Source organism: Natator depressus, chromosome 19 (genome assembly GCF_965152275.1).
Source record: "Natator depressus isolate rNatDep1 chromosome 19, rNatDep2.hap1, whole genome shotgun sequence".
NCBI classification, from domain to species: Eukaryota; Metazoa; Chordata; order Testudines; family Cheloniidae; genus Natator; species Natator depressus.
In genome coordinates, this window is record NC_134252.1 from 7,210,307 (window position 1) to 7,232,872 (window position 22,566).

Here is a 22,566-nt window from a genome sequence, read left to right on the forward strand (position 1 = left end):
GGAGGGCAGGTTTAGTTGGTGCTGCTTGCATGGTGTAGGCTTGGGAGTGGAGGAGGAGGAACAACCACCGCTGAAGCCAATTCACTCTCTTGGGAGACCCATGGGCAGAATCCGTTTAAATGCTTTTTAAGGTAACAGAGGAGAGGCAGGTTCCCAGCAAGAGCAGAGGAATCAAGGGTTGGGGGAGCCTTTCTGGGGCAGCTGGACTGGCTGGGAGGAGGTGAGGAGGGGGGTGATGGGTGCCTTTCTGTGGGGAGTGGGTGAGGAGGATGGCTGGGTGCCAGGTGGGAGCAGAGGAAACAGAGGCATAGGAATGGTTAGGGAGGGGACTGCTCTGCTGTGTGCGTGTACCTGATCCCTCTTGATAACCTGCTGGAACTTGCACTCTTTCCCCTGTAGAGATCTCGGATCCCCAGCAGCACCTGTGCCTCGGGGAGTTGCAAAAGCTCTGAGTTCACCGGAGAGCCCCCCTGGTATTACACCTAGCCCCCCAGGAAGGAGGCTTTGGAACTCGGTAAGGAAAAAACATCTGGGGAGGGTGGGGGGGAGAGAGACAGGGTATACTGCATGTTCTCTTGTATCCAGTGCAGGCTGAGTCAGACAGGGTCTGGTCCTACCTTTATTGCTTATCAGTCCTGTGCCCATGCAGCTCAAGATGATGGGTGGGATGAAGGTCATTGATGTGTTTGGGTGGGAAGAAACCAGAAGAATTCTTGTCCCCTCTAAACTCTCCCTCCCCAGCTGCAAAGTTTCAATAATTTCAATGTATTTGCTCCATTCTCCTGGGAGAGCTTTCTTTGGCTTGCATTATTATTTGCTTGATCCGTTACAAGATAGTGTGTCTTGGGCCTGCAGCTCTTAGATCAGAGTGTGGTTTGCCCCTTCACCCTGCACTAGGAAATGCCCAAGTAAAGCTCTGCAGGGGGTGAGAGGCTGTGCAGCTCTCAGAAGCAGAGTTTGGGGATTATTTTTATCACTTTAGATAAGGGTGACCGCGTTAACCCAAAAGACACAAGACTGAAAAGCGAAGGCCCCCCGGAGTTAGAGCTGGGACCAGAAACCAGTTCCTGCAAGCCTTTGTGGTGTCTTAACATCCTTAGATTATTGGCTGGAGTTAATATAAGGCAAGAGATCATTAAGGCTACACAGTTCAGCATTGACATTGGGGGAAAATATCAGTGTGCATCCTTAACTCTGCCCCCTGTATGTATGCACGATGCCACAGCTGGCTCTCCAGCTGGTGTAGCTCCATTGAAGTCAAAGGAGCTACGCTGGTTAATACCAATTAAGGGTCTGGCCTGTCCTGTTTAATTCCATGACTGGCTGGCAAACCATGCGATCTCCTACTCAGGTTTTCTAAAGATATTCATGCTGCTGCACCATTTTAGTGGCATGCCTTGGTCTGTGTGTGCTTGGGAAATGAGGTCCATGAAACTCATCTCCTGGAAAACTACACCGGGAATCCTGGCATAACACATGGGAGGTGGAGCCCTATATAGGAGAGTGTGAGGGGATATGTTCTGGCATACATTGGCAATTTAAGTTTACAGCTAAGTTAGCTTTGTCATTAACTGCACCATTCATTGCCTGGGCATCACCTGAAGGAGGCTGCAAAGACACCATATAGTCATGGCTGCTGCTGAAACTATTAAACTATGTCCTTTATAGAAGCAAACTTATTCGCTAAAAGGTCTGTCAGCTAAGAGGTACTGGCCCATTGCCAGCATACAAGAGTAAAACTGAGACACAAAGCTACATGCATGTATCTAAGTAAGTCTGTTGAGAAATGTGATATTGAATTGTGTCTAAGAAGCACAGCAATGTGTGTTCAGCTCATTAAAGACTGTTATATGCTATATGTGAAAGAAGGCAACTGTCGAGCTGTGTGCACACTGGCACCTCCTGATCTCTGAGAACTTAACTGTGCAACCTTCATGTTTTCTGAGTGTAGGCTTTTCATGGGGGAACTTCCCAATTATGGAGTCTATATTTTCCCTATAAAAAACTAGGATGTTTGTCCAGACATCCAACACACTAGATCTGGCACATCTTCCCCACCTAGTGATAGGAGCCTCCTCTTCTGTGATGTGACCCTTGGGATCTGTGCAGATTTTAGCCTACCCCATGCACAGTGAAGGAGGCAAGGGCTCATGTGGAACCCTGCCTCAATCACTGAACGCATGCACAGGCACACATGCTCCATTTTTTCACAGCGAATTGAAGTTAGCCAGTTTGGCCTTACTTAACTGAGTGTGTTTTACAGGGCCGGCCCACAACATTTTGGCACCTGAGGCGGGGAGCTCAAATGACGCCCCCCATGCCCTCTCGCTTGGGCCAAAACTTTGAAACTTTGGGTCCTAGTGGCACACCCACCCCCCAGTCTGGCACCCGAGGTGGCCGCCTCAGTTCGCCTCATGGTAAGGCCAGCCCTTAATTAGCCGGGTCACTGCTGTAATAAATAAGTCATCAAAGAGTCTGTGCTATGAGATAGGACTCCGGGCTTGTTCAAACACACAACTTAAATTTAACTTAAATCAGTTTAATTCAACCCAATGCAGCTTTTGTGTGTGGACTTGTATATCTATTTAAAACTGGTTATATTAGTTTAGCTCGCACCTGTAAAGTTACTGGCACAAGTTAAAGTGATATAAACCCAGTTTAGTGCCATAGAGGAGTACAGTTGGGTGAAATTTTTTGCACAAAATATTTGAGGGGGGGATGAAAAATACAGGTCCAGCAAAAGTGAAATGTTTCATGACTTTGTCAATTTCAATGAATTGTTTTGGTTTTAAAAAACGTTCTAAAAAACCAAAATGTTTAGAATTGTTTGGTTTGAAATTTTTTGTTTCAAAATCTCCTCTAACTTTAAAAAAAAAAATCAAACATTTAAAAAATTTTCAAATTCCAAATGAAATGTTTTTGACCCAGAATGATTCTTCAACTTTTTGAAAGTGCCAATGAACTAAAAAAAAATAAAAATAAAAAACTGTTACTTGCTCAGCTTTGTCGAGGCGCGTCTGCATACAAAGTTTCAGTGGTTAACTGAATCGGTATAAAATTACACCTTTAGTTACAGCACTACGAGTTTGTGTGTAGACCAGGTCTTAGAGAAAGTGCCGGATGGGGATGGTCTCTGGGGATGGACCCAGAAACCCCACTAACACTCTTCCTCCTTCTTTACAGTGTGTTGCATACTTAGAAACTACTTCCTACTGAAGGAGGCTTTAGAACTAGCAATTCTCCTAGATCTGGACGATGAGTGGGTACTTGGACGAATCAGACTTTATGAGGGTGGAGGAGGGCTTCACCACCAGAGACCTCCTTGAAAATCTCCTCATGGAGGTCTCCCAGACGGTAAGGGGCACTTAGCTTCTATGGGCCCTTCCTTCCCATCCACTGGCCCCGATGTCATGTGGCATCTAACTGTAGGGGGGCTATTTAACTGTCACTCTCCTCTGACGCGTAAGGATTTGAGACGCTTTAGTGCAATTTCTCAGCATCTCACAGCACTTAACTTCTTCTGGACAGTGAAGCGGGGGCAGAATTTTGTTTTCAATTTTTGTGTGTGCACATCTGTGGGAATGGCTGGCTAGATGCTTAACTGGACATATGCACATACAAACACCTGATTTGCATGTGCCTATAAGTTAGCCATATGTGCTTGTGTGCATACATTGGGCTTGCCTATCTTAGTTGGTTTGGGGCCGTTTGTGGCCCTGTCAGCACACAGTTGCAGCCCATGTGACATCCTGATGTCCATACAGGTAGTATGTAGAGTGTGTGGATGTGGCCCACGTAATACACAGAGAGTTGCATATGCGGCCCGCAATGGTAAATAGGTTGAGAACCACTGGTTTAGGGCCAGAGTGGAGGGAACTGGGCAGTGGAATCTCTGTATTGTTGGGGACAGGAGACTTGCATTGCAGAGACCAGGGCCTGAATTCTCAGTTACACTGAAGCCTCTTTACACCACGCTGGAAGTGTGAGGGGGCTTTAAAGTGGATATAAACATAATTTACACCCCTCACTGCATTGCCACAGTGGTGTCAAAGGGCCTTTGTGTCATCAAGAATCAGGCCCAGGTTTGGGTGATTCCCCCACTAAAATGCACCTTAATGAAAATGCTCCCACTTAAAAATGACCGTGGTGGCATTGTTGCTAGATAGTTATACAACAGAATGGAAAATGCTTTTGAATTTGCCAGCACTTCTGTGGAATTTCTCGTCCTATTTTTGACCTACTTCGAATATCAGTGTATGGTATGGAAGAAGGTCATATTCCAACTGTTCGTGTTTTAAGGGTTTTCTTGCCTGCTGGGCTTGATAATGTTCTGATTTGGGGAACAGATAGTTATTTGCCAGTGGACTGGGGGAAAAGAAACAAAGGAAAATTACATTTCTAAAAATCTTTTTGTCTAAAAATATCTCATCTGTTCCACTTTCCCCCTCTCCTATGCTTTGTAGGGCTCTTTCCTGGGCTTCATTCTTAGCCCTTTGCTTCTCTTCAAATTAAAAGAGCTGATTTGATTGTGTGTGCGTGGCGCATCTCAGGGGTGCGCTCCTGCCCGTTCTTCCCAGTGGTGGACGGAGTCCCACCAGAATCTCGCTGGAGCTCTGAGAAGACCGTATTGAATTCCTAATTGAGGCTTTGTGCCGATATCCGTCAATCGCAGGTTACCACTAACTGCCCTCAAGCTACACCCCTTCATGTCATGTAGTTGCCCCCCACGCGCAGCAGAGCCTACCCCTGCGCTGGGCGTGTTGAAGCAGCTGTGAGCGTGGAGTTCTTTGTCACACTGGGCATTCTGCTGGTGTCTCGATGCAGATGGCGCATACATCAGCTGGGCGGGGCGTGCACCAGTGGCCATCAGTTGCAAGACTTGGTTGCTGGGCATCATTTGCAGACTTCACTGATTTCAGTTCCAGAAAGATTGAGTCTTAGCAAGCCCCCAAATTGGAGGGACCTTGATCATTGGACATTTAGGGCCTGATTTGCCCCTTCTTTATGTGGGTGTAAATCAGGAGTAACTCCAGGGCATCACCGTGGTGTGAGTGGAGAATCAGGCTCTCAGTTTTGAGTCTGGTGCCTTTGCTGCTCCATGAAGACTCTGCAACGCTCCTTCCTTGCGGGAGGGAGGGGCGCTGAGACCACTGTTTGCCGACTCCAGTCTCTTCCCTCTAGAGCGACAAAGGGGCCTTTTTTGTGGCAGACCTGGGGGACGTAGTGAAGAAACACCTGCACTTCCTGAAGGCCTTGCCCCACGTCAAACCTTTCTACGCTGTTAAGTGCAACAGCAGCAAAGGAGTGGTGCGGACGCTGGCTGAGCTGGGGGCAGGATTTGACTGTGCTAGCAAGGTAGGAATAAGGGGAAAGAAGAACAACTCTGGGCCCCAATGTCCCTGGGGTGCGGTGGCTAGATCTGTACCCTGGCAGGTGGTGAGGGAACCAGCCAAGGCACGGTATGGCAGCACAAATGTTAAACAAGCTTAGTGCAGATTGCAGTGTCCTAAACTTAGTCTGGAGCTTCCCATGCTGCATTTACATTGGAGGGAGTCTCCCCCTTCCGGCAAAACGGTAATAGTGCATCCTGGAAAATCTGCTTCCCGCCGTTGGGTGTTCCAAACTCGAAGGCAATCATTCCCTTTCACCTGAATTTCCTTGTTTTACACGTCTCCTGGGCAGCAGAATCCATCTGTAACGAGGCATGTCCTAAGTGTGTTGGTTTTTTCTGGGACATGCTGCCACGGTCCACTCATAGGTGGATTCAAGGCTGAGTCAGAAGCTCCCTCTTGTCTCATTAACGGGTGTTTTGGGTGGATCAAAGCCAGGCTATTTATTTCTTTGTGATTCAGAGGAACAGGTTGCCAAGGTGGCATGTATTTATGTCTTAAGAACAAAGCCTAAGGGAAAAAAACAAAGCGCGAGAGGCCATGACAATGAACGGAGTTCCATGCAGCCTGAATGCGCTCTAAACAACTAGTAGGGGGAGAGATGCTCATTTCTTCCTCCTAACATCATGTGAAGCATTTTGGCCTAATGGATAAGGGCTAGGTGGCAGTGTTTTTATTACATATCTTGTGGTAACCTGGTCCATCCAGCTTGCCTCCTGCCTTTACAGACCAGCTTCCTTGGTCTTGTGTTTCTAGTGATGTGTTAACTGCTGTCTCTTGCTCCAGACACACAGTCCACCAAACCCACCTTTCTTCATCTGTGTCTGGTTCCCAGGAGAATCCCAGGCCTGAATCCTGGTGAGTTACCCTTGGTGAACCCACAACGTGCATTAGAATGTCCCAGGCCTGGAGCCCTTGATTTCATAACAACTTGTATCCCACAACACTGAGTTCCCCAGGGGCTGATCCATACACCCTGCTAATAATGCTTTTTCTATCTTGTTGCAGACGGAGATTGCATTAGTTCAGAGCATCGGGGTCCCACCTGACAAGATTATCTACACTAACCCCTGCAAACAGATCTCGCAGATCAAATACGCAGCCAGCCACGGGGTGCAGCTGATGGCCTTCGACAATGAAGTAGAGCTCGGGAAAGTGGCGAGGAGCCATCCACATGCCAGGTTTGTATATAAACTCTCTGGGTATGGAAGAAGGAGGCTATTGAGGCTGGAAACAGAGATGGACCAAAGGTCAGTCTCTCAATCTCCTCTAGAGGGTGAACGTGACGTTTGTTATGGGCAGGACCTTTATGTATTTTCATAGCATGTTCCTGTTCCATGTACTAGGGCTGGCTTCAGTAAAGAGTTGGAGAAATCGCGTACCTTGGCCTGCATGGTAATTGGGGAGTGGGAGATGAAGAGCTGGGACACCGACCTGGTGTAACTTCATTCCACAGGATGGTTCTGTGCATCGCCACCGACAACCCCAGATCCTCTGCCTGTCTGAGCGTGAAGTTTGGTGCCACCCTCAAGTCCTGCAGACACCTACTAGAAACTGCAAAGGAGATGAATGTGGAAATCGTTGGCATCAGGTACAGGGTGGTATCCTCATACCGTGAAGCCTGATTCTCCCTAAACTGACATAAGCACAGCCCCTGAACCCTAACTTTACTTGCACTAAAAGGAGTACTTGTGGCACCTTAGAGACTAACCAATTTATTTGAGCATAAGCTTTTGTGAGCTACAGCTCACTTCATCGGATGCATACTGTGGAAAATACCGAAGATGTTTTTATACACACAGACCATGAAAAAATGGGTGTTTATCACTACAAAAGGTTTTCTCTTGTAAGGAGAGTGATCACTTTATATAAGTGATCACTTTAGATCTCTCCCCCCACCCCACTCTCCTGCTCGTAATAGCTTATCTAAAGTGATCACTCTCCATACAAGAGAAAACCTTTTGTAGTGATAAACACCTATTTTTTCATGGTCTGTGTGTATAAAAACATCTTCGGTATTTTCCACAGTATGCATCCGATGAAGTGAGCTGTAGCTCACGAAAGCTTATGCTCAAATAAATTGGTTAGTCTCTAAGGTGCCACAAGTCCTCCTTTTCTTTTTGCGAATACAGACTAACACGGCTGCTAGTCTGAAACCTTTACTTGCACTGAACTTCATGGATCTGGGAGGGTCTGTCTGATCACCAAACCTGGGCAAATCAATCCTAGTGCATTCACTGGAGGGATTTCTCCTCTATTTCTTGTCACCAATAGCCCATGAACAGATGGCAGAATTCCACGTTGATTTCCACTTACCGATTGTTTGCAAATTACAAGTGTTGGACATTCACGCTGTTGGTTGGTTCTCCAAGTCACGTGATATTGTTTCTGTTCCTTGATTGGGTGAGTTGGGGAACTAACCAATAACCAAGCAAATTTTGCATTGCATATTTGGGTGTAAAACTAAAAATTTGCACTTGGGGGTTTTGGTTTCACAACTAAAAATGTTTCAAGCTAAATTATTACCATTAAATGCAAGAAAGTCATGGGTGTGATCAAAATTAGTTAAATTTATCACAAGAGTGAATGTCTGTAATGTATGCCTTTTTTTTTCTATGTATTGCACCTTTAAGGCTGATATTTTTCAAAGGATCCTAGGGGAGTTAGAGGATCAGCTCCTGTTGAAAGTCATTGCAAATAGAGACCTAACTTCTTTGAAATTCCCAGCCTAGATACCTAGGGGCCTTGCTGGAGTCACTTAGTCTGCAGAGAGTTGCACACAATCTAGGAGAAATCACACACTGTGTCCTCCACTGGAGGGTTTATATTTGCTTTTCTTTAGTCTGAAAGGTTATTCTGACTGTAAGTCTCTCTCTCTCTCGGTGTGTGGAAAGAGCATAACTCTCCTATAGAATGATTATTTGTGAATAACATTTTGCACTGTTTTCCCAAGTCTGCTCTCAACGCTCTGGCATTAGAGGAGGCTGGATGATGGGGCTTAACCCGGACTAAATTAAGGATTCTTCCCCCTTAGTTTTCATGTTGGCAGTGACTGCCCCGACCTGCAAGCCTTCACTCGGTCCATAGCAGATGCTCGGCTGGTGTTTGAAATGGGTGCAGAGCTGGGCTACAAGATGCATTTATTAGACATTGGAGGTGGATTCCCTGGCACTGAAAATTCTAAAGTCCGGTTTGAAGAGGTATAAAGATTACAGTTTGTGTTCTCTTTAGGCAGAGAAGGCAGCTGGGAGGGAGTCCTAGCTGGTATCTCAGCTGGGCTTGAATCTCTGGCCTTTATTTTGAAAGGGTGGTTAACTAATTAATAAATGTTGGAATAAGTGTTTGTGGTTTCTTTCTCCCCCCCCCCCCCACCAATCAGATGGCAGCCACGATCAACTCCGCCTTGGACTTGTATTTCCCAGAAGGCTGTGGGGTGGAGATCATTGCCAAACCAGGACGATACTATGTAGCTTCCGCCTTTACCTTGGCTGTCAATGTTGTTGACAAGCAGGAGGTTCCCTTGGATCCGCCTGGCTCAGACGGTAGGTTGAGCAGGTGGAATGATACATCTTCCTGCAGTGCTGAGCCCCCGGGGAGGCAACAGGTTGCTGTGATGGGTAACTGAACTGCGGGCCAAACACCTTTTGCTAGGAAAGATGAGAGTTGAGAGCCAACCAGCATACAACTGCTCAGTAGTTCAGATCCTACTAGTCCAAAGTGGACCTGTTTTGATATTGGATGGCAGTAGTGACTGCAGGAAAAATGGATGGGAGTTGATTCAGGCCTCAGTTCTCATTTTCTGTGTGGCCCTCAGCCGGGTCAGTATCTGGTCGCCCCTCAAAAGCCACGTCAGACTGACAAAGTCCCCTCAAATGGGGCATCTTTGTCCAGTCCCAGGAGCTCAAAGTATTAAGCTTGACATGTGAATTGACCCTTCGCTGAATCTGCCTTCCCTGCTCTCTCCCCATCTCCCAGATGAAGAGTCCGGCAGAAAGAAGAGCATCCTGTATTACATTAACGATGGCATCTATGGATCCTTCAGCTGCATTTTCTTCAATCGCACCTGCCCCAGCCCCATCCTGCACAAGGTAAGTGTCCCTTCCACCTGGAGGAAGAGGGACACAATAGACCAAAATAACTCAGCACTCAGTGGAGGGCCTGATCCACTTCTGGGATTCTCCCCAGCTGCACCTCATGCCTTTCCTCCGGGACGCTCTGTTCCATGCTCAGTCTCTGGGGTTTCTTTCCCCCACCCTGAGTATCCGAGCTCTTGGAGAGCCTTTGGCTGTAACTCCCTGCAGTGTCTCCCTAGTAGTCTGTCTTCACTAGAGAGCGACTTAGGGGTTAGCTACACTTACAAGTTAGAGCGCATTAAAGCAGCTCCGGGAGCCCTAACTCCCGACGCGTCCACACTGGCAAGGCACATAGAGCGCCGGGACTCTGCAGCTGGAGCGCTCCTGGCAATCCACCTCCACGAGAAGCATAACGCTTGCTGCACCCCGGCTGAAATGCCCGGGCGTCAGTGTGAATGAGGGGTTGCATTACTGTGCTGTGACTTGCCTCCGGAAACGTCCTGTAATCCCCTGAAGTCAAGTGGCCACTCTTGTCATTGCTTTGAAATCGGCTGCAGGTATGCAGATATCCCCTTTCAAAGCTCCATTTCTGACAGCCGGCTGCTAATCTGCTCCGGGACAAAGCAGCCATTAGTGTGGAAGGCTGTGAGTGTGTGTGTGTGTGTGTGGGGGGGGTGGGTCTGTTGCTGTCTGAATTTACAAGACAGTATGCTGACATGCTCTCAGCCCCCGCAAAACACACTGTCTCTCCCTCCACATACACACGCAACACACTCCCTGTCATGCTCCACCCCCCCCCCCCATTTGAAAAGCACGTTGCAGCCACTTGCACGCTGGGATAGCTACCACAGCACACTGCCCTCTGTGGCCACGCCGGTGCGCTTGCAGCTGACAGTGTAAACGCACGGCCGCGTTTTCCCTGCTGCGCTCTCCGAAGGCTGGTTTAACTCCGAGCGCTCTACATCTGGAAGGGTAGCCAAGCCCTTAGACGCTGTCAGGGTGATACTCCCTGCCTGTCCAGGTGCCCAGCATGGCTCTAGCCTCCCTCCCACATCTATCCTGCTCCACACCTGAGCTCAGCCTGTTTGTGATACAGAGGACGGTGTAGGCAAGGCAGAATGTGTTCAACTCATCCCGGGTGTGACTCCACGGAAATCAGTGGTGTTTCCCGCAGGAGGACGTTGGGCTAAGGTTTCTAACTCCAGTTTCATCACAAATGAACCCTTCAAAGGTTTTTGCCCTCCTCCGAGTGATTGGACACCAGAGATCAGCCCCCAGAGTATCAGACCATTGATAGCTTGGCATTGGCCGCAGCAGTGCAACGGACCCTGGGCAGATCTCGAATTCCTGTAACTTCCTGTACCGACCCATGGTTCTTTTTAATACACTGTTGAATCCTTGACACCCATTCTGAAGCGTCGTTAACAAGTTTTCATGTTGGGAGAGCCCTGCATGGATACACAAATGTGTATCCACATCTGATCCGCTATCCGTAAAAATTATCTGCAGATATCCACATCTATCTGCGGATTTGCAGGGCTCTACACTGGGGGCAGGCTGAGGCTCCGAGGCATTCCCCTGCCAGCTCCCGGTCAGAGAGAGCCCCGGACAGCTGTGGGGAGCCCGCGCAGAGTCGCGGACCCTCCACCTGCCCTCGGCTGGGTGGGGAGCCTGGAGGGCAGAGACATGGCCAGGGGCTGCTCTCAGCTCCCCTCTTTCCCTGCCCTGCGCCGTGGGCAGGTGCAGGGTCTGCTGTGGTTCCCCATGGCTCTCCGGCTGGGATCCATGCTGGCCTTGCCAAGGGGAGTGGGGAGACCTGTGGAGCTGCCCGGGGGCTGCTTGGGCCCCCCGCCCAGGGCAGGTGGAGGGTCCATCGTGGCTCCCCACAGCTGCCTGCCCGGCTTTTATCGTGGCCGGGTCAGAGAGAGAGCCATGCTGGCAGCTGTGGGGAGCTGCGGCAGCCCCCTGCCCAGTGCCCCGGCCCCCCACCCATGGCAGGTGGAGGATCGATGCTGCAGTTCCTCACAGCTGCCTGCCCGGCTCTTACCATCAGAGCCCTGCGCAGGTACAAAATTTGTATCCACATCCACGCTGCCATCGGCAGAAATGGTCCGCTGATATAAAGCAGCTACCCGCGGATTTGCAGGGCTCTACATGTTGGCTCCAAAATGCCAGTGAGTGCCTTCTCTGATCAACCAGGCATCGCAGAGCAAAAACTGAGGTTTTTAAAGCTTCAGAGCCAGTTGCAGGGATTTCAGAATCGCAGCTGGGCTGTAGCAAGACCTGAATGTGGCCCATGGGTCAGCCACATGCTAACTAGCAGCACTGTGTAAAACCATGCATACCGTGGGCATGTCCACACTGTGACTCCAGGACCTGTAGACAGACATACCTGAGCTAGCTGCCATAACCATAGCAGTGAAACCCCGGCAGCACCATAAGTAGCCAGGGTCCTAGGTGGGCCTGTACCTCCAGCTAGATCCAGGTTAATTTGGATATTTCTACATGGGCTGCAGTCACACCTCTGACTGCCGTGTAGGCGCACCCAGTGTCTGTTTGCTCACAAGGAGTGTTCAGGAAAGGATTAAAGGGACAGACACAAGTGACAAATCTAGCTTTAAGAGATGTGACTAATAGCGGAGATGATCAAACTGGAATATACCATTAAAACAAAGCTGTTGCCATTGACAGAGTTAATTCCTGCCTTTAGCTCGGGGAGACAGTCCAGACAGACGGCGTTCCATTTCTGTTCCTTCACTCCCTTGAACTTTCCGCTTCCTGTGTATTAGTGCTGCAATGTCTGGGTTAATTAAAATCCAAACAAACTGCTCTTTCTCCCCTCTCTTTTTTTTCCTTAAGGTCGTTAAAATATGAACATTTCTGCTAAAAAATTTTTCCATAAAACTCACTTTTTGCAGCCTACATTTTGGGCCTGCACTAGTCAATGGCTAGTCTGGTCAATTTGGATTGGTTTTCCATGGAGTTACTCCAGTTTTAGGACCAGATCTTCAGCTGGTATAAATCCACATAGCTCCATTGTAAATCAGTGTGGCTGCATAGCTGTTAGTGGAGAAGTGTAGATTTATGCCAGTTGAGGATCTGTCCTTTGATCCAATTATTTCATTTACTAGCTTGGTCTCCTGTGATGTCCATCTCCTTTACGCCCCCCACCCCCACCCCCACTACAGAAACATGGCCCAGATCACCCCTTGTTCAGCAGCAGCCTCTGGGGTCCTTCTTGTGATGGGCAGGACTGCATTGCAGATGGCTTGGAGCTTCCAGAACTGCAAGTTGGTGACTGGCTGACGTTTGAGAACATGGGTGCCTACACCATAGCAGCCTCGTCTTCTTTTAATGGACACCAGCAGCCACAGATCAACTACGCCATGTCCCGGTAAGAGCCTGGTAAGAGACTTCCTGTAACTCATCCAGGGAAAGGAGGGGTGAGAATCAGAGCTCATGACTAACTGCCCTTGGGAGCCAGACTGTGGGGTTGGTCTGGGCTTTGAAGGAAAAGTGCTACTTCTGGAATCAGCAGCATCTGGAAGTTTAGAGTTAAATCCTGGCCCAATGCAAAACTTCCATTGACTTCCATATAGCTAGGATTTCACTCTAAGTGTCCAAACCCCATCTAGACATGAACCAGCTTGTCTTGGGCGATCCCAGGCTGAGGTCTGGCAGTAGGCCATACAGAAGTCTTGGTGGCGTAATGGGGAGATGAGTGAGAACAGAACTCCCTGTTCTCTGGGGATGGGTGTAAAACTGGGCTAGAGAGAAAGGTTTGTTTGTTTGTTTTTTTCTTGCTTACAGGGAAGCTGTCCGGCTGCTACAGGGGAAGCTGCCACAACCAGAAGAAGAGGATAGAGAGAGCCTGTGTGCTCCTCTCTCCTGTGGCTGGGAAATCACAGATACCTTGTGCATTACCCCTGTCTTCACTCCAGCTAGAATCACGTGAGCAGCACCAGTCATGGCGGGGGCAGATCCTTAACCAAGGGGACTCTTACGTCCACTTCTCATGCCCTCCCAGATTTCTGCCCTGAAGTAGGACCTGGTTTACATTCAGGTGTGTTTTTTTAAGTATGCAACATAAATCCTGTTCCTCCTGCCTGTGTTGTGTTGCCTGCTGTGTGCCATAGCAAAGGGCAGAGCATTCGGTTTGTGGGTGTTTATATGCCGATTGGGTTTACATTATTTTTGTAAGTTATCCTAATAAATTGTTTTGTTTTTTTATAAATAAGCAGGTGGATTTTCATCCCCTTCCTGCCAAGGGGAGATTTGCAGAGCACAGCTGGTCTCTAAGGGTATGTCTACACTACGAAATTAGGTCGACTTTATAGAAGTTGGTTTTTTAGAAATCGTTTTTATATATTCGAGTGTGTGTGTCCCCACAGAAAATGCTCTAAGTGCATTAACTCGGCAGAGTGCTTCCACAGTACCGAGGCAAGCGTCGACTTCCGGAGTGTTGCACTGTGGGGAGCTATCCCACAGTTCCCGCAGTCTCCGCTGCCCCTTGGAATTCTGGGTTGAGATCCCAATGCCTGATGGGGCTAAAACATTGTCGCGGGTGGTTCTGGGTACATATCGTCAGGCCCCCGTTCCCTCCCTCCTTCCGTGAAAGCAGCAGCAGACAATCGTTTCGCGCCTTTTTTCCTGAGTTACCTGTGCAGACGTCATACCACGGCAAGCATGGAGCCTGCTCAGGTAACCGTCACCGTATGTCTCCTGGGTGCTGGCAGACACGGTACTGCATTGCTACACAGCAGCAGCAGCAACCCCTTGCCTTGTGGTAGCAGACGGTACAATAGGACTGGTAGCCGTCATCTTCCTGTCCGAGGTGCTCCTGGCCACGTCGGCCAGGAGCGCCTGGGCAGACATGGGTGCAGGGACTACATTAGAAGTGACTTGACCAGGTCATTCTCTTTAGTCCTGCAGTCAGTCCTATTGAACCATCTTATGGTGAGCAGGCAGGTGATACGGATTGCTAGCAGTCCTACTGTACCATCTTCTGCCGGGCAGGCAAGAGATGAGGATGGCTAGCAGTCCTATTGTACCATCTTCTGCTGAGCAGCCATGAGATGTGGATGGCTTGCAATCCTTCTGCGCCGTCTGCTGCCAGCCAAAGGTATAAAAGATAGATGGAGTAGATCAAAACAAGAAATAGATCAGATTTGTTTTGTACTCATTTGCTCCCCCTCCCCATCCCGCCCCCCATCTAGGGGACTCGTTCCTCTAGGTCACACTGCAGTCACTCACAGAGAAGGTGCAGCGAGGTGAATCTAGCCATGTATCAATCAGAGGGCAGACCAACCTGCTTGTTCCAATAAGAACAATTACTTAGGTGCACCATTTCTTTTTGGAACCCCCCGTGAAGTCCTGCCTGAAATACTCCTTGATGTAAAGCCACCCCCTTTGTTGATTTTAATTCCCTGTAAGCCAACCCTGTAAGCCATGTCGTCAGTCGCCCCTCCCTCCATCAGAGCAACGGCAGACAATCGTTCTGCGCCTTTTTTCTGTGCGGACGCCATACCAAGGCAAGCATGGAGGCCGCTCAGCTCACTTTGGCAGTTAGGAGCACATTAAACACCACACGCATTATCCAGCAGTATATGCAGCACCAGAACCTGGCAGAGCGCTACCGGGCGAGGAGGCGACGTCAGCGTGGTCACATGAGTGATCAGGACATAGACACAGATTTCTCTGAAAGCATGGGCCCTGCCAATGCATGCATCATGGTGCTAATGGGGCAGGTTCATGCAGTGGAATGCTGATTCTGGGCTCGGGAAACAAGCACAGACTGGTGGGACCGCATAGTGTTGCAGGTCTGGGACGATTCCCAGTGGCTGCGAAACTTTCGCATGCGTAAGGGCACTTTCATGGAACTTTGTAACTTGCTTTCCCCTGCCCTGAAGTGCATGAATACCAAGATGAGAGCAGCCCTCACAGTCGAGAAGCGAGTGGCGATAGCCCTGTGGAAACTTGCAACACCAGACAGCTACCGGTCAGTTGGGAATCAATTTGGAGTGGGCAAATCTACTGTGGGGGCTGCTGTGATGCAAGTAGCCCACACAATCAAAGATCTGCTGATATCAAGGGTAGTGACCCTGGGAAATGTGCAGGTCATAGTGGATGGCTTTGCTGCAATGGGATTCCCTAACTGTGGTGGGGCCATAGATGGAACCCATATCCCTATCTTGGTACCGGAGCACCAAGCCGGTGAGTACATAAACCGCAAGGGGTACTTTTCAATAGTGCTGCAAGCTCTGGTGGATCACAAGGGACGTTTCACCAACATCAATGTGGGATGGCCGGGAAAGGCACATGACGCTCGCATCTTCAGGAACTCTGGTCTGTTTCAAAAGCTGCAGGAAGGGACTTTATTCCCAGACCAGAAAATAACTGTTGGGGATGTTGAAATGCCTATAGTTATTCTTGGGGACCCAGCCTATCCCTTAATGCCATGGCTCATGAAGCCGTACACAGGCAGCCTGGACAGTAGTCAGGAGCTGTTCAACTACAGGCTGAGCAAGTGCAGAATGGTGGTAGAATGTGCATTTGGATGTTTAAAGGCGCGCTGGTGCAGTTTACTGACTCGCTTAGACCTCAGCAAAACCAATATTCCCACTGTTATAACTGCTTGCTGTGCACTCCACAATATCTGTGAGAGTAAGGGGGAGACGTTTATGGCGGGGTGGGAGGTTGAGGCAAATCGCCTGGCTGCTGGTTACGCGCAGCCAGACACCAGGGCGGTTAGACGAGCACAGGAGGGCGCAGTACGCATCAGAGAAGCTTTGAAAACCAGTTTCATGACTGGACAGGCTACGGTGTGAAAATTCTGTTTGTTTCTCCTTGATGAAACCCCCTGCCCCTTGGTTCACTCTACTTCCCTGTAAGCTAACCACCCTTCCCTCCTCCCTTCGATCACCGCTTGCAGAGGCAATAAAGTCATTGTTGCTTCACATTCATGCATTCTTTATTCATTCATCACACAAATGGGGGATGACTACCAAGGTAGCCCAGGAGGGGTGGTGGAGGAGGGAAGGAAAATGCCACACAGCACTTTAAAAGTTTACAATTTTAAAATTTATTGAATGCCAGCCTTCTGGTTTTTTTGGGCAATCCTCTGTGGTGGAGTGGCTGGTTGGCCGGAGGCCCCCCCACCGCGTTCTTGGGCGTCTGGGTGAGGAGGCTATGGAACTTGGGGAGGAGAGTGGTTAGTTACGCAGGGGCTGTAGCGGCGGTCTGTGCTCCAGCTGCCTTTGCTGCAGCTCAACCATACACTGGAACATATTGGTTTGATCCTCTAGCAGCCTCAGCATTGAATCCTGCCTCCTCTCATCACGCTGTCGCCACATTTGAGCTTCAGCCCTCTCTTCAGCCCGCCACTTACTCTCTTCAGCCCACCACCTCTCCTCCCGGTCATTTTGTGCTTTCCTGCACTCTGACATTATTTGCCTCCACGCATTCGTCTGTGCTCTGTCAGTGTGGGAGGACAGCATGAGCTCAGAGAACATTTCATCATGAGTGCGTTTTTGTTTTTTTTTTTCTCTTTCTAATCTTCACTAGCCTCTGGGAAGGAGAAGATCCTGTGATCATTGAAACACATGCAGCTGGTGGAGAAAAAAAAAGGGACAGCGGTATTTAAAAAGACACATTTTATAAAACAATGGCTACACTCTTTCAGGGTAAACCTTGCTCTTAACATTATATACATAGCACATGTGCTTTCGTTACAAGGTCGCATTTTGCCTCCTCCCACCGCGTGGCTACCCCCTCAATCCTCCCCGTGGCTAACAGCAGGGAACATTTCTGTTCAGCCACAGGCAAACAGCCCAGCAGGAATGGGCACCTCTGAGTGTCCCCTGAAGAAAAGCACCCTCTTTCAACCAGGTGACCAGGAATGATATCTCACTCTCCTGAGGTTAACACAGAGAGATAAAGAACGGATGTTGTTTGAACGCCAGCAAACATACACTGCGATGCTTTGTTGTACAGTGATTCCTGAGTACGTGCTACTGGCCTGGAGTGGTAAAGTGTCCTACCATGGAGGACGCAATAAGGCTGCCCTCCCCAGAAACCTTTTGCAAAGGCTTTGGGAGTACATCCAGGAGAGCTGTGAATGCCAGGGCAAATTAATCCTTTCACATGCTTGCTTTTAAACCATGTATAGTATTTTAAAAGGTACACTCACCGGAGGTCCCTTTTCTGCCTGCCGGGTCCAGGAGGCAGCCTTGGGTGGGTTCGGGGGGTACTGGCTCCAGGTCCAGGGTGAGAAACAGTTCCTGGCTGTCGGGAAAACCGGTTTCTCTGCTTGCTTGCTGTGAGCTGTCTACAACCTTATCATCATCTTCTTCGTCCCCAAAGCCTGCTTCCGTGTTGCCTCCATCTCCATTGAAGGAGTCAGACAACATGGCTGGGGTAGTGGTGGCTGAACCCCCCTAAAATGGCATGCAGCTCATCATAGAAGCGGCATGTCTGGGGCTCTGACCCGGAGCGGCCGTTCGCCTCTCTGGTTTTCTGGTAGGCTTGCCTCAGCTCCTTAAGTTTCACGCGGCACTGCTTCGGGTCCCTGTTATGGCCTCTGTCCTTCATGCCCTGGGAGATTTTGACAAAGGTTTTGGCATTTTGAAAACTGGAATGGAGTTCTGATAGCACGGATTCCTCTCCCCATACAGTGTTCAGATCCCGTATCTCCCGTTCAGTCCATGCTGGAGCTCTTTTGCGATTCTGGGACTCCATCATGGTCACCTCTGCTAATGAGCTCTGCATGGTCACCTGCAGCTTGCCACGCTGGCCAAACAGAAAATGAGATTCAAAAGTTCGCGGTTCTTTTCCTGTCTACCTGGCCAGTGCATCTGAGTTGAGAGTGCTGTCCAGAGCGGTCACAATGGAGCACTCTGGGATAGCTCCCGGAGGCCAATACCATCAAATTGTGTCCACAGTACCCCAAATTCGACCCAGCAAGGCCGATTTAAGCGCTAATCCACTTGTCAGGGGTGGAGTAAGGAAATCGATTTTAAGAGCCCTTTAAGTCGAAAAGAAGGGCTTCATCGTTTGGACGGGTGCAGGTTTACATCGATTTAACGCTGCTAAATTTGACCTAAAGTCCTAGTGTAGACCAGGGCAATGACAGTGTCATCAAGACACATACAAGCTACAGAGGGAGCAAATTGTAGTGCTGTGCATCCAATCCAGGCTCCCAGGGAGAGAGGCAGGGCCTTTTAAACTGCTCTGGCACCATCTACTGGTAGATCATAGGATAGGCCAGATCAAATGCATGCCCAGTGTAGGTTTCAGAGTAGCAGCCGTGTTAGTCTGTATCCGCAAAAAGAAAAGGAGGACTTGTGGCACCTTAGAGACTAACAAATTTATTTGAGCATAAGCTTTCATGAGCTACAGCTCACTTCATCGGATGCATTCAGTGGAAAATACAGCGGGGAGATTTATATACACAGAGAACATGAAACAGTGGGCGTTACCATAGACACTGTAATGAGAGTGATCAGGTAAGGTGAGCTATTACCAGCAGGAGACGGGGGTGGGGGGACCTTTTGTAGTGATAATCAGGGTGGGCCATTTCCAGCAGTTGACAAGAACGTCTGAGGAACAGCGGGGGGAGGGGGGGGAATAAACATAGGGAAATAGTTTTACTTTGTGTAATGACCCATCCACTCCCAGTCTTTATTCAAGCCTAAATTGTATCCAGTTTGCAAATTAATTCCAATTCAGCAGTCTCTTGTTGGAGTCTGTTTTTGAAGCTTTTTTGTTGAAGAATGGCCACTTTTAGGTCTGTAATCGAGTGACCAAAGAGATTGAAGTGTTCTCCGACTGGTTTTTGCCCAGGATATTGTTCTATTTAATGGTCGTAACCTATACCCACTTCTGGTTTTAAACCTTTAATGAAGAAATGTTTAAAAAAACCAGCACTGAGCCAGCTTTGCTTGAGCCAGGCAAGGTGAGCTATCAAACCAATGAGAACAAGCTTTTTTTTTTTTTTTGGGGGGGGGGGGGAGTAACTAAAGGGGCAACAATTAGTGATTAAAATCAACAGTTGATCCATCGTGGTCCACCGACTGTCTGTGTGTCTCATAGAGGCAGATTTTCAAAAGAGCTTTTGCTGCCAGTTCGGCACCTAACTGGACGGGAGCAGCTGGATGCTGTACTGTTCTGAAAATCCAGACCCTAGCCTTCATGGCCCGGTTGGGACTTACACTTGATTTTTGCTTGTTATAAGCAGGACAGGAACTGCCAATGCCATGAAACTGGCAGCAGTAATGCCTTTCTAAGTCCCTATTCTGGAACTCTTTTAAGTACATGAGTAGTCCTGCTGAATACAAGAATAGGGGGAGCTGTCTCGTAGATATCCAACACTGTAACAAAACAACGTACTATGCAAGGTTTGATTTTTGTGACAAATATGTGGCAAACTCCTAATTGTCATGGAACCACATATCATGTCTACTTGGAATTTCTGTGCAACAGTAGGCATCGAAATCAAGTCCCCCTGTTCTAAAAGCACAAATTCCTAGCACTTGAGCTAAGGGAGACTCTCAATCAGCTGCTAATAGTGTTGGACATATGACTGAGAATTGAGCAGTTCAGAGTCCCACCAACAGTGGGCAGTGGTGACACATACGCACTGATCCGTTCATTCCAGTGCTACTACCGTGGCCACTGCAGGATCAGGTCCCTTCAAGGCTGGAGACCGGGCCACTGACTATCTCTTTTTATTAAACTAATGAAATAAGATCTCTACGCTGTATAGTCAGCATTTCCACCCATTACAAATCAAGAGTGGGTGAGGTCCTTTGCAGCAGACCATAAGTCTCCTGGATCAGCAACAGGAACAAGTCCGTTTTTAAGGGACCTGCTAGCAGGTAGAATCCTACCACCTGGAATCCACCACAGTTGCAGGGAAACTCACTTCTGCATTAAAACTAGGTTTAGTATTTATTATTATTTTGATGATGGCTGTGCTTAAGGGGTTATGGAAAGCAGGGCCCCAAGGTGCTAGGTGCTGGACAAATAGAGTAATAGACAGTCACTGCTCTGAAATGCTGACATGACAGACAAAGCTGTGGAAAAGGGCTGTAACACATTAGCAGAATGACAGGTGGTAGTGGTGTTTAGATGAAGAGAGTGAAGGGAAATAGCACAAAGGAGGGGGGTATGCTGGGCAGCATGCTCAGGGCAGGTGGAGTGAAGCTGAAGTGAGGGTTGGACTGAGGGAGGGGGCTGGAGCAAACAGCTAATCAGCACATGGGAGAGAACTCTCCGGAGTCAAAACTGTAGAAAGCAGCCTGGTCACATCAGCAGAATCCTTGCTGCTGATCCTGCTTCTCAGTTTGCTCCTGCCATGTTGACAGTTGCAGGTCTCTGGGGGTAGGATTAGCTCCTTCCTGCAATTTTTCTTCCCCACAGAGGGCTTGGTGTGTTGGAAGGGTACTGCAATGGCCTAAGTACCTCTAGAAGGTGGGAGTCACCCCTGCATAGCTTTGTGTTGGGGAGCACCTGGCATGGAACATTAGCCCTGGCTGAGCTCTGTCTTTCCCTATTACTCCCTCCATGCTGCAGGACCCACTGAGGCTCCTTCTGTGTCTGCTCTGGCTGATTGAGAGTTGCTCTGGGCCCTGGAGTTGGTTTGTTCTGGACTCTTTTTTCCCCAAGCCCACATGGCTTGAGGGATGGGGGAGCCCCGTTTGGGTCTCAAAACAGGAAACTCCTCCATGGTTTAAATTGGAGATCAATGCTGATGCCTTGCTAAACAGTGACTACAACATTCCACTGGCTGTTTTTATGTTTAAGCAATAATGATTAATCGAGGTGCCGGATCTTTCCTGGGAATTAATCACTGCTCTCAAAAGGGGATCCAGGAGTATCAAACAGAAATGAGATCAGCCCTAAACCGACAATTACCAGGGCTTTGAACATTGGTAAGAACTGTCACGTTCAACAAAACTAACACAGACTGACAATGGGTTACTCTGTGCCCAGAGGTCTGGAATAAAGCCACTAGGGAGGCAGAGGTTGGGAACAGAAAGCAGTGAGTTGGGAGCTAGATATTTTCTGGATACACTTATATCATTTCAGGAAGGATCCAAGGTCTAAGGAATCATTACATCATCCCATCTCTGATAACTGATGGATTGATAGGTGGTGGTTCTTCAACTGCTAACAAGTGTCTGTCTACTGGCCCTTGGGAAACCCTAACCGGAAAAAAAAAAAAAAGCCAATCCCCAAGACTATCCCTTCAACACACACAGATCTGTACAATCACACCTAATGCTGCTCTACCTCCTTCCAGCTGAGCAACACAAAGTGCTTCTCAAACCCTCATTAATTTTCTTTCTTCACAGGCATGTTGAGAAGGTTATCTCCATTTTACTGATGAGAAATAGAGATTAGTGAGACTCCTCCAAGGTCACAGAGAAAGCGAGCAGCAGAACCAGGAAGAGAACCCATCCGTTCCCACCCCCTATTCCAATCGATCCTACGCATTTCCCAGATCAGGCAGTAGAAACCAGGAGTTCTGATTCCCACTCCCTGCTGCTCTGACTGCTAGATACCAGTCCCCTTTGGTGCATGAGAACCCAGGACACTATCTCCTGCTCTGTGCCTGAGAGTACTAGGGCCAGAGGTGTTTCAGGCCCATTCGGAACGGGTCATGCATATAACTCTGAATCACAAGTAAGCTGGCATGACTGGTGGGAGCCCCCCGGTTTGGTGATTGGTTATGAGTCTCCCAGACCACAGTCATGTTGCACTGTAACATGGTGCTGACCAGTGAGCTATGGGGGTTGTGGGGGAAGAAATATGACACCCCACAAAGAAACAGAGGGCTGGAGGGTGTGGGTCATTCATGACTCCTCCAGCTGGCAGGGGACACCAGGGAACTGCCATCCCTCTAGTCTGCAGGAGGCCCTAGGGATGTCACCCCTTCAGTCTGCAGGGGACACTGGGGCACTGTCACCCCCCAGCCTGCAGGGGAGCTGGGGAACTATCACCCCTTCAGTCTGCAGGGGACACTGGGGAACTGTCACCACCCAGCCTGCAGGTGGCGCTGGAGGTGTACTGGGGAGACGACTGGTTCCCAGCCAGGTCGCAAG

The 22,566-nt window shown here is 48.9% G+C and overlaps 1 protein-coding gene across 3 annotated transcripts; it reads left to right on the forward strand.

The window, feature by feature from the left end:
• Positions 1-16,280, forward strand: AZIN2 (antizyme inhibitor 2). Of its 3 annotated transcripts, none has more exons than XM_074934433.1 (11): positions 1-131; positions 400-514; positions 3,184-3,354; positions 5,182-5,355; positions 6,399-6,571; positions 6,847-6,981; positions 8,425-8,590; positions 8,770-8,932; positions 9,366-9,478; positions 12,652-12,857; positions 13,274-16,273. In XM_074934433.1, the coding sequence occupies exons 3-11, from the start codon at positions 3,256-3,258 to the stop codon at positions 13,416-13,418; spliced, it is 1,374 nt and encodes a 457-aa protein (XP_074790534.1). In that variant the 5' UTR covers positions 1-131; positions 400-514; positions 3,184-3,255; the 3' UTR covers positions 13,419-16,273. The 3 variants fall into 3 exon arrangements, with proteins under 3 accessions (XP_074790534.1, XP_074790535.1, XP_074790536.1); XM_074934434.1 differs by having other exon boundaries at positions 12,652-12,868; positions 13,274-13,412; XM_074934435.1 differs by lacking the exons at positions 1-131; positions 400-514; positions 3,184-3,354; positions 5,182-5,355 and having other exon boundaries at positions 6,454-6,571; positions 6,737-6,981; positions 13,274-16,280.
• The last annotated feature ends 6,286 nt before the right edge of the window (positions 16,281-22,566 follow it).

Bases quoted from the DNA above. Each gene is read 5' to 3' on its own strand.
- AZIN2 (XM_074934433.1), top strand. From the start codon at position 3,256: ATGAGTGGGTACTTGGACGAATCAGACTTTATGAGGGTGGAGGAGGGC. The intron at 3,355-5,181 runs GTAAGGGGCACT...TCTTCCCTCTAG, and splicing joins TCATGGAGGTCTCCCAGACG to AGCGACAAAGGGGCCTTTTT. The intron at 5,356-6,398 runs GTAGGAATAAGG...ATCTTGTTGCAG, and splicing joins GATTTGACTGTGCTAGCAAG to ACGGAGATTGCATTAGTTCA.